The following is a 15052-nucleotide window of genomic DNA, read 5'->3' on the forward strand; positions in this document are numbered from 1 at the left end:
CACCACCACATCATTGATTATTTTCCTGTAGCAGAATGACACATAGTGTTTTCACAGAGTGTATTCCTTGCTTAAATAAGAAAATCACCACTTGTCCACATTATTCCCATCATATTCCAGGCTACAAAACCTTGCAGTCGTCCAGAGATGAGATGTTGTTCTATGGACACGGCCAGATTTCGGAGAAAGTAGAATATTTCAGCTTGTCTTTTGAACAAAATCTGGACAGCCTTGTCTTTTTTGTGAAAAAAAAATGCTTTCACAGAGGCAAAAGAATCTTTCTGCGGAGCTTCATAAGGATTTCAGAGCAGTCATGTGTTTCAGATTTTCTGGGGTTGTGGAATGTTGGCTATACTTTAAAAGAGACAAATTATATGAACTAAACCTGAGAGCACTTTTTTCTTCTCAGTAATAAATCTATATATCTAGTCCAGACGTTTGATCTTATTCATGAAATTAGTTGAAGGTAGATGTATTTCAGAGGCTTTTTTTTTAAACAGGACATAAGGTTTGAAATGTTATAGTGGTTATTTTTAGACTTTGGATTGAAAAGTTAGAGGTTTTCTTGGTGTTGTGTTGTATAATCACAGCAATTGCCAATCTTCATGAATTCAAGATACACATCTGAAAACTCTAATTGAGTACATGGTAGTTTTCATCCAAGAAACTATCATCAGCCCTCATCCTCCTTCAGTATGATCAGTTACAAGTCTCACGAGCCTTGGAGTTAGCTCCACAACATGGCAGCAGTTTGCTTCTTACCTGGAAGTTCATATCAGGTGGCATTGAGGAGATCTCCATCTGCTCTTTCTAGACTCTTCACTGGTGTCCCTCCCACAAGGCTCAGTGCTCATTCCTCTTCTGTTCTCTGCATATGCTCTCTCAGTGAAGTTATACACTGTTCCATCACATCCTGTTATGATGATGATGCTCATCTTGTTAGTTTTTCAACAAACTTATCAATATTTAATAATCATAAATAATCAATTAAATCTGACCTACTTGAGTTTGAAGACCAATAAAAACCTACATATAAATAAAGCTAGCAGAGCAACCTTCGGCTGAATTTCGAAACCAGTTGGATTTTTGACCTGACTTGATCATTTGGCTTTAAACAGCCTTTTATAAAGAACTTCCTTCCTCAGCTCTTGGATGACTGCAGTGCTCAGTGCTTTTAGTTTATTGGCTTACTATCACAGCATCTTCACTGAAAGTGTTCTTTATTTAAATTAGATTAATTTGATTATAAATTGGAATGGTTTGTGTAATTTTCTTTATGAACGAAAGTTGAGGTGTTATTTATGTAAATTGGAAGTATATGAGTGTAAGATTTGGGTGTGTTTTAGTTTGTATGTAAATTAGGTGTATATTATGTAACATAATATACACCTAATTTACATACAAACTAAAACACACCCAAATCTTACACTCATATACTTCCAATTTACATAAATAACACCTCAACTTTCGTTCATAAAGAAAATCACACAAACCATGTTGTGTTGTATAATCACAGCAATTGCCAATCTTCATGAATTCAAGATAGACATCTGAAGATAGACATCAAGATAGACATAATTTATGTTATACTGGGGCATGTTTGGGTAAATTGTGGGGAGATCACAGACACAAAACCCAAGCCTCAGTACAAAAAAATCCAGTGAAATTTAATGGCAAACAAGTGTAGGGGAAGCGAACAGGGAGTGCAGAGTGAGAGTGGTGCAATCTGTATAGGGGGCAGGCAGCCCAAGCTGGCCTAGAGTGGAGTTACTGGCCACTGTTGGCTGTGCTGGAGGTTGTCGGCTTCCCAGTGGCAGGGAGCACGAGGTCGTTTGCCATTGAAGAGTGCAACAGGCTCAAGCTCATCATCTTCCTCCTCATTGTTGGCGAGGTTTCCTACCACAAAACAGAGAGGGAGAGAGAGTGCATGAGCCTCAGTACACATTTGCAAATTCACTAATGTCTGGGAGCCACAGTGCCTTTTAACACTCCCCTGGCTGCTTGAGGAGAGTGAAGTAAGGTGCTGATTATGCCATTCCAGGCGTGTGTAATCAGTGGGCCCCAGCCCCTGGCCATGCTGCTTCTGGCTATCCAAAACAGTAGTGCTGAAGTGCTGCTGTTTCTTCAGCACTGGGGGAATGGTTGGGTGAGCAGCAGAGTGCTGCTTTGATGGTGGTTTTCTGGAGCCACCATCACATCCCCCCCTCAGCTCTGAGCCTATGATCCTCCAAGGCTAGGCCGAGAGGCTGTAGCTTCTGGAGAGGCCATCAGTCTTCCCAAGCTGGGTTCCTGCTCTGTGTTGGACCCGGAAAGAGAAGTCCTGTAAAGACAAGAACCAGCAAGTAACACAAGTATAGGTGTCCTTGGTGGCCGCCATCCATTGGAGTGGGTCATGGTCAGTGACCAACATGAAGTGATGACCGGCCAAATAAACCTCAGCTCAGTTACTGCCCACTTGATGGTGAGGGATTCTCTCTCTCCACAGCCATGTAGGTCCTTTCTTCAGGGAGTAGCTTGTGGCTGATATATAGCACGACATGATCTTCACCCTCTACAACCTGTGACAGCACGGCACCCAGACCCATCTCCAAGGCATCTGTCTGGATGATGAAGGGAAGATCAAAGTCCAAGTTACAGAGGATGTAGGCAGTGGTGAAGGTCTTCTTCAGGGCCTGGAATTCCTATTCTGTCTGGCTTGTCCACTTGACTTTCTCCAGCCACCCCTTCTTGGTCACATCTGAGATAGGAGAGGATAGAGAAGAGAGGTTAGGCATGAATCTAGGGTAGTAACCAGCTAACCCCAAAAAGGCACACACCTGTCGCTTGGTGGTGGGCTGGGGGTAACTCTGTATGGCATCTATCTTCTTGGCCTGGGGCTTAAGCAGGCCTTGGCTGATATGGTAGCCCAGGTACTGTGCCGTGGTCAGCCCCAGATGGCACTTCCAGGGCTTGGCAGTTAACCCAGCCTTCCTCAGCTCCCCCAGGATGGATTTGAGGTGGTGCAGTTGAATGGCCCAAGTGGATGAATGGATAATCATGTCATCAAGGTTTGCTGTGGCAAAGCTCCGGTGGGGTGGAAGATGATGTCCATGAGGCATTGGATGGTGACTGGTGCCCTATGGAGGCCAAAGGGGAGAACTCAATATTGCCAGTGGCCTGACATGGTGGTGAAGCCAGTTTTGGGATAGGCCTGGGGTGTCAGGGCCTCTTGCCAGTAGCCCTTAGTCAAATCCAGCGTGGACATGAGCTCTCCCCAGCCTGTCGACCAGGTTGTCCATCCTGGGCAGGGGGTAGCTGTTGAAGTCTGAGACTGTGTTGAGTTTCCTAACATTGTTGCCAAGTCTCAGACTTCTGTTCGGCTTGGGCACCACCACAATGGGGCTTGACTGGGGGAGAGGGGGTGTTGATCGGTGCTGGATCAGGTGGGTCCACCCTGGTTCTGCTGCAAAGATGTCCTGGAAATGGTACAGTAGTTCTCCCAGCTCTTGTCACTGGGGACCAGAGAGATCTTCTCTGAGGTGGACCAAGATACACCTGGGCAGATCTGAAGAGGAGAGAGAGCATGTGCTGAGAGCAGTGATAGTGGTTCAAGCCATCATTTTAACAGATTAATGTGCCTTTGTGCTTACCTGGATGATGCAGGTGATAGTTTCTGGCCCCATGCACTTGGCTACAGTGAAGGGGTCCTGCCAGCATGCCAGGAACTTGCAGTTAGTGGTGGGGACCGGAAGGAGGATGCAGATGCCAACTTGGAACTCATGGGGCTGGGCTGCCCGGTTGTAGAGGCAGCTTTGTTCAGCCTGCACTGTGAGCAGGTGCTGGCATACAATAGGAGCCACCCTGTCCATATGGATGCTGTCACCCCCCCCCCCCACTCTCACATGTTCACTTGGGTTTGTTAATGGTGGCGTGGCTGCTGCTCTATGTCCCAGGGCTCCTTCATGTTTGTGTTACCTTCTGGCTCTCTTTTTTAGTTATGCTGTCATAGTTAGTCTTGCTGGAGTCTCTGCTTGCACTCAGTGCAAAATTTACCCTGTTCTTAACTTTTAGATGGCACTGGGCATACCTAACAACCTGTGTTCCCCCCTTCCCTGCCCCTGTCTCTCCCTCTGTCTGCCTGTCTGTCTATCTGTCTGTCAAGTTAGACATAAATTCTGATACACCAATGATGCTCACCTCTTCTGCTCCTTGGAACTGCCTTATCCATCCTGATGCCCTACATCTGGCTTGAATCTCATCACATTCCTCCTGTGGAAGATGGCCCCATATGGACAGTCAAAAGTTGCACTTGGACAATGGCTCTGGACACTTACAGTTTTTGCTATGATGGCTGAGGATTACAATTGCCATGATAACTTTAAGACTGCAGTTGTCAAAAACAGTTTTGCACTCAAGTATCCATCAATGAAGAGTTGATAACTTCAACAAAATAGACTTCACATTAAAACTATAATGATTTTCCTGGTTTCACTGCTATACTGTGTGACTCTATTGGACACAGTTATGGAAGTGAGTTATTTATAATCATGCTATCTGTTATCACCCAAATAAGGATGGGTTCACTTTTGAGTCTGGTTCCTCTCAAGGTTTCTTCCTCAAGTTATCTGAAGGAGTTTTCCCTTGCCGCCATCACCACAGGCTGGCACATCAGGGATAAATTCATTTATTAGGGATAAAATTAGCTCATGTTTAAAGTCTTTATTTTTCTGTAAAGCTGCTTTGTGACAATGTTGTTAAAAGCACTATACTAATAAACTTGACTTGATATGTGTTCTTGCATCTCCTTTATGCGCATGATGGTGGTGTGAAAGAGGAATGGCTGCTCCTCCCAGGCCTCTTTAGCAATGTCCAACAGGCCCCAGTTGTTGGTCTTCCCTTTTTACCATGCATACCTGTCCCCAACAGTTCTTTAGCCACTCATCCTGCTTCTCTTCCCACCCAAAGTTCCCTTTGCATGTCACCTGCTTACACACACAGAAGTGGGTTAGAGGCAGTGGGTGAATCACCTTCTACAGAGCAGGCCTCAGCATCCTCATGCTCCCCAGCCAGGCACACATCTCCAAGTGGCGGGGTGCGGTCCACTGGCCTCCATGGGGTATGCCATTGCCTTGTCCTCCAAAAGGTGGGCAGCTCCTGTGAGAACCCAGACCAATCTCAACCAAGGAGGAGAGGGACAGGGAGGTCAGGTACTACACCAATGATTAATATCCACTCACTTCTCTTTTCCTGATCTTGACGTGGTCAGTGCCACCTCTCATGTGTCCGCATGTATGCAGGTAACCTTGACCGTACCACTGTGCCTCACAGCTACAGGCAGGATCGAGGGCCAAGCCAGGGTGATGGTGCTGCCGGAGTCAAGGTGGGCCTCCACTGGCCAGCCCTGCACTTTCACAAGGGGTTCTCAGAAAATGGAACCATAGGAACTGGTCCGTAGCGACCCATTCTATGACCTGCACCACTGAGTGCTGCTTGGGCTGCAGCCATCACTTGGCAGTCCTCAACAGGGCAGCCATTTGGCTGCGGGGGTTGATGCCAGCTTGCTTGGCCCAGCAGTGAAACTCCATCATGGCCTGGCAGGAGGAGAACCCACAAAGCCCCAAGATCTGCTCATTCAGAATGGGGTAATCCTCTGCCGAGGCCAGCAGGAGGCCAAAGTAGGCCAGTTGGGCTTCACCCATGATGAAGGGAGCCAGATCCTGACCCCATTCTTCTTCTGGCCAGTCCTCCCTGTGCACCATCTGCTCAAACGGGCACAAGAAAGCCTCCACTTTGTCTGCTGGGGTGAGCTTAGGGAGCAGATGCAGAGCCTCCTGGCAGGTGTCTGGGAGGTGGCCTGGCCGAAAAGAGGATCTGGCTTGTTGCTGCAGCAGCTCCTGGGTGGTAACTTGGAGACCTTTAGCCAGTTCTTTGGTCTGCTGTTGTTGCTGCAGGCAGGTCTCCAGGAGGTGCTGCAAGAGTGGTTCCATGTGGAGGGTGGGTGGGGGTGTCCTGTTCATGCCCGCATTCTCCAGTAGTGTGATCCTCACACTGCAAAGTGGGGAGAACACAGACACAAAACTCAAGTCTCAGTGAAAAAAAATCCAATGAAATTTAATGGTAAACGAGTGTAGGGGAAGTGAACAGAGAGTGCAGACTGAGAGTGGTGCAATCAATGCAGGGGGTGGGCAGCCCAAGCCGGCTTAGAGAGTTGTTGCTGACCACTGCTGACTGTGCTGGAGTTGTCTGCTTCCCAGAGACGGGGATAGCAGGGTTGTTTGCCATCAAAGCAAGCAATAGGCTTGAGCTTGTCATCTATACTTTATGTATAAATTACTGCAAAAGGAAAAAAGTTTCAGCCGACTATATCTTGCATAACACAAAGTATAATTTTCCCCCTAAATCCAAAATACAGGCACAAAATGGTCACTGCATATCCACATTTTTGTGCCTGGATTCCAGGTCTTTCTGTGATTTGCAGCTTCTCTTTTCTTCAGATTACAGCACTCTGTAAAAAGAGAGCTCTGATTTCTTGTTGCAACTGTTTGTATAGTCAATCGCAAAGCAGCTCTTTCTTTTTTCTATTATATATGTGTTTGTGTGTTTTTGCAGCAGTCAGGCTGAACGCTAACAATGCCATTCAGTCTTTCTGCCACTCAGTGGGTCTTACTGTGGTGACGTCCACCTATGATGATGTCATGTGCATATCCTTTTTTAGTTTTATGTAAAATACTGTAGATGTTTATGAGGGTAAATTAGGGCATGTTTCATATACAGTGGTGCTTGAAAGTTTGTGAACCCTTTAGAATTTTCTATATTTCTGCATAAATACGACCAAAAACATCGTCAGATTTTCACACAAGTCCTGAAAGTAGATAAAGAGAACCCAGTTAAACAAAAGAGACAAAAATATTATACTTTGTCATTTATTTATTGAGGAAAATGATCCAATATTACATATCTGTGAGTGGCAAAAGTATGTGAACCTCTAAGATTAGCAGTTAATTTGAAGGTGAAATTAGATTCAGGTGTTTTCAATCAATGGGATGACAATCAGGTGTGAGTGGGCACCCTGTTTTATTTAAAGAACAGGGATCTATCAAAGTCTGATCTTCACAACACATGTTTCTGGAAGTGTATCATGGCATGAACAAAGGAGATTTCTGAGGACCTCAGAAAAAGTGTTGTTGATGCTCATCAGGCTGGAAAAGGTTACAAAATCATCTCTAAAGAGTTTGGACTCCACCAATCCACAGTCAGACAGATTGTGTATAAATGGAGGAAATTCAAGACCATTGTTACCCTCCCCAGGAGTGGTCGACCAACAAAGATCACTCCAAGAGCAAGGCGTGTAATAGTCAGCAAGGTCACAAAGGACCCCAGGGTAACTTCTAAGCAACTGAAGGCCTCTCTCACATTGGCTAATGTTCATGAGTCCACCATCAGGAGAACACTGAACAACAATGGTGTGCATGGCAGGGTTGCAAGGAGAAAGCCACTGCTCTCCAAAAAGAACATTGCTGCTCATCTGCAGTTTGCTAAAGGTCACATGGACAAGCCAGAAGGCTATTAGAAAAATGTTTTGTGGATGGATGAGAGCAAAATAGAACTTTTTGGTTTAAATGAGAAGCGTTATATTGAGAGAAAGGAAAACACTGCATTCCAGCATAAGAACCTTATCCTATCTGTGAAACATGGTGGTGGTAGTATCATGGTTTGGGCCTGTTTTGCTGCATCTGGGCCAGGACGGCTTGCCATCATTAATGGAACAAGGAATTCTGAATTATACCAGCAAATTCTAAAGGAAAATGTCAGGACATCTGTCCATGAACTGAATCTCAAGAGAAGGTGGGTCATGCAGCAAGACAACGACCCTAAGCACACAAGTCGTTCTACCAAAGAATGGTTAAAGAAGAATAAAGTTAATGTTTTGGAATGGCCAAGTCAAAGTCCTGACCTTAATCCAATGGAAATGTTGTGGAAGGACCTGAAGTGAGCAGTTCATGTGAGGAAACCCACCAACATCCCAGAGTTGAAGCTGTTCTGTACGGAGGAACGGGCTAAAATTCCTCCAAGCCGGTGTGCAGGACTGATCAACAGTTACCGCAAACGTTTAGTTGCAGTTATTGCTGCACAAGGGGGTCACACCAGATACTGAAAGCAAAGGTTCACATACTTTTGCCACTCACAGATATGCAATATTGTATCATTTTCCTCAATAAGTAAATGACCAAGTATAATATTTTTGTCTCATTTGTTTAACTGGGTTCTCTTTATCTACTTTTAGGACTTGTGTGAAAATCTGATAATGTTTTGGTCATACTTATGCAGAAATATAGAAAATTCTAAAGGGTTCACAAACTTTCAAGCACCACAGTAAATTAGGTGTGCGAGTTGGCCTAGTGGTTAGTGTGTCCACCTTTCAACTGAGAGATTGTGAGTTCTACTCATGGTTGGGTCATACCAAAGACCACTATAAAAAAGGGGAAGGACTTTGTTTTGATTATGTAAATTAGGATGTTTCTCTATAAATGAGATAAGATGGAAAAATGGAGCCGGGTTTCGTTGGCATCAGGTTCTTACAGTGAAATAAGTTTTGCAATTTTGGCAAGTGCTGTGTAAAAAAATCAAGGTAGGAATGTCCATCCAGAGCTTTTTTTAAACATCTGTCTGTCTGCCTACTTATCTGTCTATCTGTCTCCAGCCTCAGTGAGCCATGGTGGGAATAATACAGTGGTGAAAGGGAAGCAGGCATCTCTGAGCTGTCTCTACGGCCTGCCTGAGAAGGTCCAGCAGGTTCTGTGGAAGAAAGTGGCAGAAAGGGGTGTGTTTCAGGAAGTGGCGTCCTTCGCCAAACGCAGTGATCCTGTGATAGAGGAGATGTACGCAGACCGGACAAGTCTTACTCGTTCCCTATCAGACTCCTATCTCACCTTTTATCCTGTGAAGACAGAGGATGAGGGCTGCTACACCTGCCAGTTCCACACCTATCCAGAGGGCACCAAGAGCGCCACCTCCTGCCTCACTGTGTTTGGTACGTCACTCATTAACTATATACAGCAGAAGGTGATGAAGATTATGAGCTTCTGTGTGCTGGGTTGTGAACAGAGACAGGAAGTTAAGCTGAGAATCAGAAGCTGTTTCTTGATTGGTCACGAGTTGACTTTACAGTGCAGTCCAATGAACATTCCTGTTAAAGAATTTGATCTAATGTAGAATAATAAATCTTGGCTAGGACTTGACTAAAATGCCTGAGCAGTGACGCCATGTATAACTGTAATAAAAATAAAATGATAAATATACAGTGGTGCTCGAAAGTTTGTGAACCCTTTAGAATTTTCTATATTTCTGCATAAATATGACCTAAAACATCATCAGATTTGCACACAAGTCCTAAAAGTAGATAAAGAGAACCCAGTTAAACAAAGGAGATAAAAAATATTATACTTGGTCATTTATTTATTGAGGAAAATGATCCAATATTATATATCTGTGAGGGGCAAAAGTATGTGAACCTCTAGGATTAGCAGTTAATTTGAAGGTGAAATCAGAGTCAGGTGTTTTCAATCAATGGGATGACAATCAGGTGTGAGTGGGCACCCTGTTTTACTTCAAGAACAGGGATCTATCAAAGTCTGATCTTCACAACACACGGTTGTGGAAGTGTATTATGGCATGAACAAAGGAGATTTCTGAGGACCTCAGAAAAAGCGTTGTTGATGCTCATCAGGCTGGAAAAGGTTACAAAACCATCTCTAAAGAGTTTGGACTCCACCAATCCACAGTCAGACAGATTGTGTACAAATGGAGGAAATTCAAGACCATTGTTACCCTCCCCAGGAGTGGTCGACCAACAAAGATCACTCCAAGAGCAAGGCGTGTAATAATCGGCGAGGTCACAAAGGACCCCAGGGTAACTTCTAAGCAACTGAAGGCCTCTCTCACATTGGCTAATGTTAATGTTCATGAGTCCACCATCAGGAGAACACTGAACAACAATGGTGTGCATGACAGGGTTGCAAGGAGAAAGCCACTGCTCTCCAAAAAGAACATTGCTGCTCGTCTGCAGTTTGCTAAAGATCACGTGGACAAGCCAGAAGGCTATTGGAAAAATGTTTTGTGGGTGGATGAGACCAAAATAGAACTTTTTGGTTTAAATGAGAAGCGTTATGTTCGGAGAAAGGAAAACACTGCATTCCAGCATAAGAACCTTATCCCATCTGTGAAACATGGTGATGGTAGTATCATGGTTTGGGCCTGTTTTGCTGCATCTGGGCTAGGACAGCTTGCCATCATTGATGGAACAATGAATTCTGAATTATACAAGTGATCTAAAGGAAAATGTCAGGACATCTGTCCATGAACTGAATCTCAAGAGAAGGTGGTTCATGCAGCAAGACAATGACCCTAAGCGCACAAGTCGTTCTACCAAAGAATGGTTAAAGAAGAATAAAGTTAATGTTTTGGAATGGCCAAGTCAAAGTCCTGACCTTAATCCAATGGAAATGTTGTGGAAGGACCTGAAGCGAGCAGTTCATGTGAGGAAACCCACCAACATCCCAGAGTTGAAGCTGTTCTGTACAGAGGAACAGGCTAAAATTCCCCCAAGCCGGTGTGCAGGACTGATCAACAGTTACCGCAAACGTTTAGTTGCAGTTATTGCTGCACAAGGGGGTCACACCAGATACTGAAAGCAAAGGTTCACATACTTTTGCCACTCACAGATATGTAATATTAGATCATTTTCCTCAATAAATAAATGACCAAGTATAATATTTTTGTCTCATTTGTTTAACTGGGTTCTCTTTATCTACTTTTAGGACTTGTGTGCAAATCTGATGATGTTTTAGGTCATATTTATGCAGAAATATAGAAAATTCCTAAGGGTTCACAAACTTTCAAGCACCACTGTATGTCCTCATATTTTCCTGCCATCTGTAATTATATAATATTGCTAAGATTAGCTAACTTTAAAAATTTTATATAGCATCTTTCATACATTAACACAGCTCAAAGTTCTTTACAACAAAAGGCAGATAAAAATTAGCATAAGGGAAATTCAGGAAGTAGAAAAAATAGAAATTTGACAAAATGTAGTAATAATAATAATGGAAGAAATAGAAAATAGAGAAAATAAAATACTACTACTACTACTACTTATTATTATTATTATTATTATTATTATTATTATTATTATTATTATTATAAGAAGAAGAAGCCTTTTTAAGAAGAAGATAGAGAAAATTAAAGTGTTATTTCTACAAAGACAAAAACAATCTAAATATATAACAAATTAAAGGAAGAGGCAGAAAATAGAAATGCAGTAAAAATTGACAAAAATAGTTAAATGATAATAATCATAATATGTAATTATGGTATAATAGTAAGAGTGAATTGGGTCAAGGGGGAATTGTAAGTATTTAATATACTTATATTTCTATATAATTACAATAAATAAGCATAAATTGCTTATAAAATGTCAAATTATACAATAATGTAAAAATGGTTCAGTATTTTATTAAAAATTGGCAGTAGACCACATAAATGTGAGTTTCAGTGTATTTGTTGTGAGGATTCATCCTTTAAACTCCAGCAGATGCACTGGAGACTTCAGAGTTCAGACATTCCTCGCTCTCATGAAGAAAATCATTTCAGTGAATAATTTATTATGGAATAATGTGCTTTAATATGAATGAGTACGATTAGAGGTTAATGTGAATCAGTGACCATTCAGGTTTAAAGGTTTATTGAGATATGAGATGAGGAGAAACAAATCCAGCCCAGTGTGCAGCTGAGGGGAGAGAGAGAGAGAGAGAGAAAGAGAGAGAGAGAGAATGACAGAGAGAGACAGAGAGAGAGACAGAGAGAATGAGAAAGAGAGAGAGAATGAGAGTGAGCGAGAGACAGAGAGAGAGAGAGAGAGAGAGAGAGAGAATGAGAGCAAGCAAGACAGAGAATGAGAGAGAGAGAATGAGAGCAAGCGAGAGAATGAGAGAGAGAGAGAATGAGAGAATGAGAAAATGAGAGAGAGAGAGAGAGAGAGAGAGAGAGAATGAGAGCGTTGTGAATGTGAGGGATTGTAGGAGGCTGAGAGTGAAATGCATGATTGTGTTCCACACTGCCTCACTCTGTGCTCTCCCACCTCCTCCCTCACTCTCCCCATCATTTTCTTTCTCTCTTTCTATTCGTTCTGTTGTTTTATTCCAACACTCATGCTTTTGTACGCTAAGAAATCTCAATCCCAATCTCAGATCTCTCACTCATACTCTGTCCCACTCTGTCCCAATCTCACTTCCATCAACATTCCAGAAACAAAAGTTCTACAAACAGTAAAAAATGAGAAAAGGGGAAAAAAAAGTTTCAGGAAAGAAAATCCCACAAATGACACACTATCGTACATTTATACCTTATTTTTATAATCAATCTGAACATAAATAACCCAAGAATTACTGCAGTCATTTTCCTCCAATAGAACATCCTGAAGGGTTTCATTCCTCTTTTACTACAGCTGACTTTACACCCATTTATAGTGATGCTGTACTATTTTTTATTCATTTTGAATTACTTTTAATATTGTCCTGTACATTATAGCAGCTATAAACAGTTGTTCCTTCACCAGTCTCTCTTTTCTCTCTCTCTTAGGAAATTCTATTCACTTTTTTAGGTGAAAAATTAAAACTCCTTTTAGAGATTTTTAATGCACTTTTTCTTTCTTTTATTTGTTTGTTTGTGTAACTCAGTTTTGTGAAGTAATGTCCTATTGACAGGACTTTTTAATAATAAAGAACTTGCTAAATAACTTGTAATGGTTTATTAATGCACTAATTAATTAATTAATTTCTAACATATGAAGCTAAATACATTCTTACAATCTATGCAAGTATTATTATTATTATTATTATTATTATTATTATTATTATTATGAAGAAGAAGAAGAAGAAGAAGAAGAGGAAGAAGAAGAAGAATTACAATAGGATGCTTGACCCCCTAATAATATAACACCTCTGGAAATTTTTCAAGGTTATTTGTCTCTTATTTTTGTTTCAGTTGGCTTTCGTCCATCCAAAAGCCAATACTTATTACAAAATTTGCTGTAAAATGAGCTGCTATTGTTCATGTAGGAAAGTGTTCCTTTAAACAGAGCTGCTCTTTATGATCATCTGTGTGGATTTTTCTTAATGTTGCCAGATTAAACATACAAACTTTCCTTGCTAATGGATTCCAGACATTCCTCACTCACACACACACACACACACACACACACACACACACACACACACACACACACACACACACACATTTCCACAGTATTCGACTGTCTAATAAACTGTTTTCTCCAAAAATATAATCCCTGTTGTCCTCGTGCAGTTTATTTTCTTTGCTTTCTCCTCTGCAGTCCTCCCCAAACCTCAAGTGACCTACAAAACCACGTCTCCAGGTGTGATCGAGGCAAACTGCACCGCTGTGGCTCGCCCCCAAGCTGAGATTGTGTGGAACGTGGAGGGAGACAACAGGACGCTGGGACCCCCGGTGAACACAGTCATGCAGCAGGACGACGGGACAACGCTGGTCATCAGCACACTGACGGTTCAGACTGGTCTGCTGAAGGACGTCTCTGTCAAATGTCTCGTCCACCACAAAGGCCTGGAGTCTGCCATCGCCGTGTCCATGAACACTAAACGTGAGTGTGACTGTTTAACCTGGAGTGGGCAGAAATAAGAGAATCACAGGAACAATTTCATATCCAGTAAAATATACCACTCGACTCTGATTTTAAAAAGGTACAATGTGTTAATAAACAAAATGTAAAAAAAAATCCTCTAAGGTTTAATTAAACACACTCTGATGTAACCAAGTGTCAGCCAATAGGAAGACGTCAGAGGGTCAAGGCTTGTTGAGCAAGATGATTAAGAAGATAATCGTGGTTCAGTTGTATTCAGGATGAGTATTAGTTCAAAGAGGCATGTCTCAGGGTTCAAACACATACAGTACATCAGTGTCTTAATGTTTCAAAAGAGTTGCTTAATTTTGAATTTACCACTGAGTTAAGTAACAGTTTCATCATTTTGTATGTAGTGTGTGTGAAGTGATGACAAAAACAAATCTTACCAGAAGTTGCTTTTGGCTCTCTGAAATGTCACAGAAAGTCACTAGATTGCGTGCTGACATTGCATACATCATGTAGCTGAATGGCATTCTCATTGGATTTTACGGTCATTTTAGTTTGAGTGTACACATTGTCGAGTGTAAAATGCCAAAAAGTCCATATATGTAGTGTTTATGAGTTTTATAATAGTCACATGGTGATGGCCACAGCGTGGGTTTGGTGTCTGTCGGCCTGCAGTGACGCTGGCTGAGGTGTGTGGTGTCTGTTACTTCTGCAGAAAATCTTCTGTGTAATTACAGCAGCTGATTCTACATCAATGAGTATTTTTATAAATGTCGGCAACATTAGAGCACTACGAAGCACAGATGTGATGAATGGAGCGTGACAAAGTTGCAAAAAGTCACCAAATTTATCACAAGTACTTAGATAAGATGTTTAGCCACTAAGGAAGGTCAGAAAGTTGCTAAATCTAGCGACAAAGTCATTTAATTTGCAAAACTGCGTGACTGTTAAACCATCAGCATCAAATAAGTTCTCCTGAAAGAGTCTGACTCTTGCAATTAACCCACATTCAGCTGCTTTTAGGATTAGCATTAGGCTAATCAACCACCAGCACACCTTTTACACGTAAACCTGTGGGAAGCTTAGTGACATAAAGAGCTTTTTATCTCCTGATCAATCAGGCTGCAGCTCAAGGAGCAAGTGAGAAACTCGAGTGTGGAGAAGGTGTGGGTTAAAACAGGAGTGAGAGAATCTGATGAGATTTATGACATCATGAATGGAAATGGAATGGCACAGTGGTGTAGTGGTTAGCACTGTCGCCTCACAGCAAGAAGGTCCGGGTTCGAGCCCCGGGGCCGGCGAGGGCCTTTCTGTGTGGAGTTTGCATGTTCTCCCCGTGTCCGCGTGGGTTTCCTCCGGGTGCTCCGGTTTCCCCCACAGTCCAAAGACATGCAGGTTAGGTTAACT

General features: G+C 42.4%; 1 protein-coding gene across 4 annotated transcripts in view; it reads left to right on the forward strand.

Moving 5' to 3' along the window:
• Positions 1–15052, forward strand: part of zgc:113337 (uncharacterized protein LOC503741 homolog) — a 66518-nt gene that overhangs the window by 7768 nt on the left and 43698 nt on the right. For all 4 annotated transcript variants that reach the window (XM_060930485.1, XM_060930484.1, XM_060930487.1 and 1 more), the window contains 2 exons: positions 8681–9010; positions 13373–13657. In XM_060930485.1, the coding sequence (XP_060786468.1) occupies positions 8681–9010; positions 13373–13657 (615 nt within the window). The remainder of the gene's footprint in view (positions 1–8680; positions 9011–13372; positions 13658–15052) is intronic.

Source organism: Neoarius graeffei, chromosome 9 (genome assembly GCF_027579695.1).
Source record: "Neoarius graeffei isolate fNeoGra1 chromosome 9, fNeoGra1.pri, whole genome shotgun sequence".
NCBI lineage: Eukaryota > Metazoa > Chordata > Actinopteri > Siluriformes > Ariidae > Neoarius > Neoarius graeffei.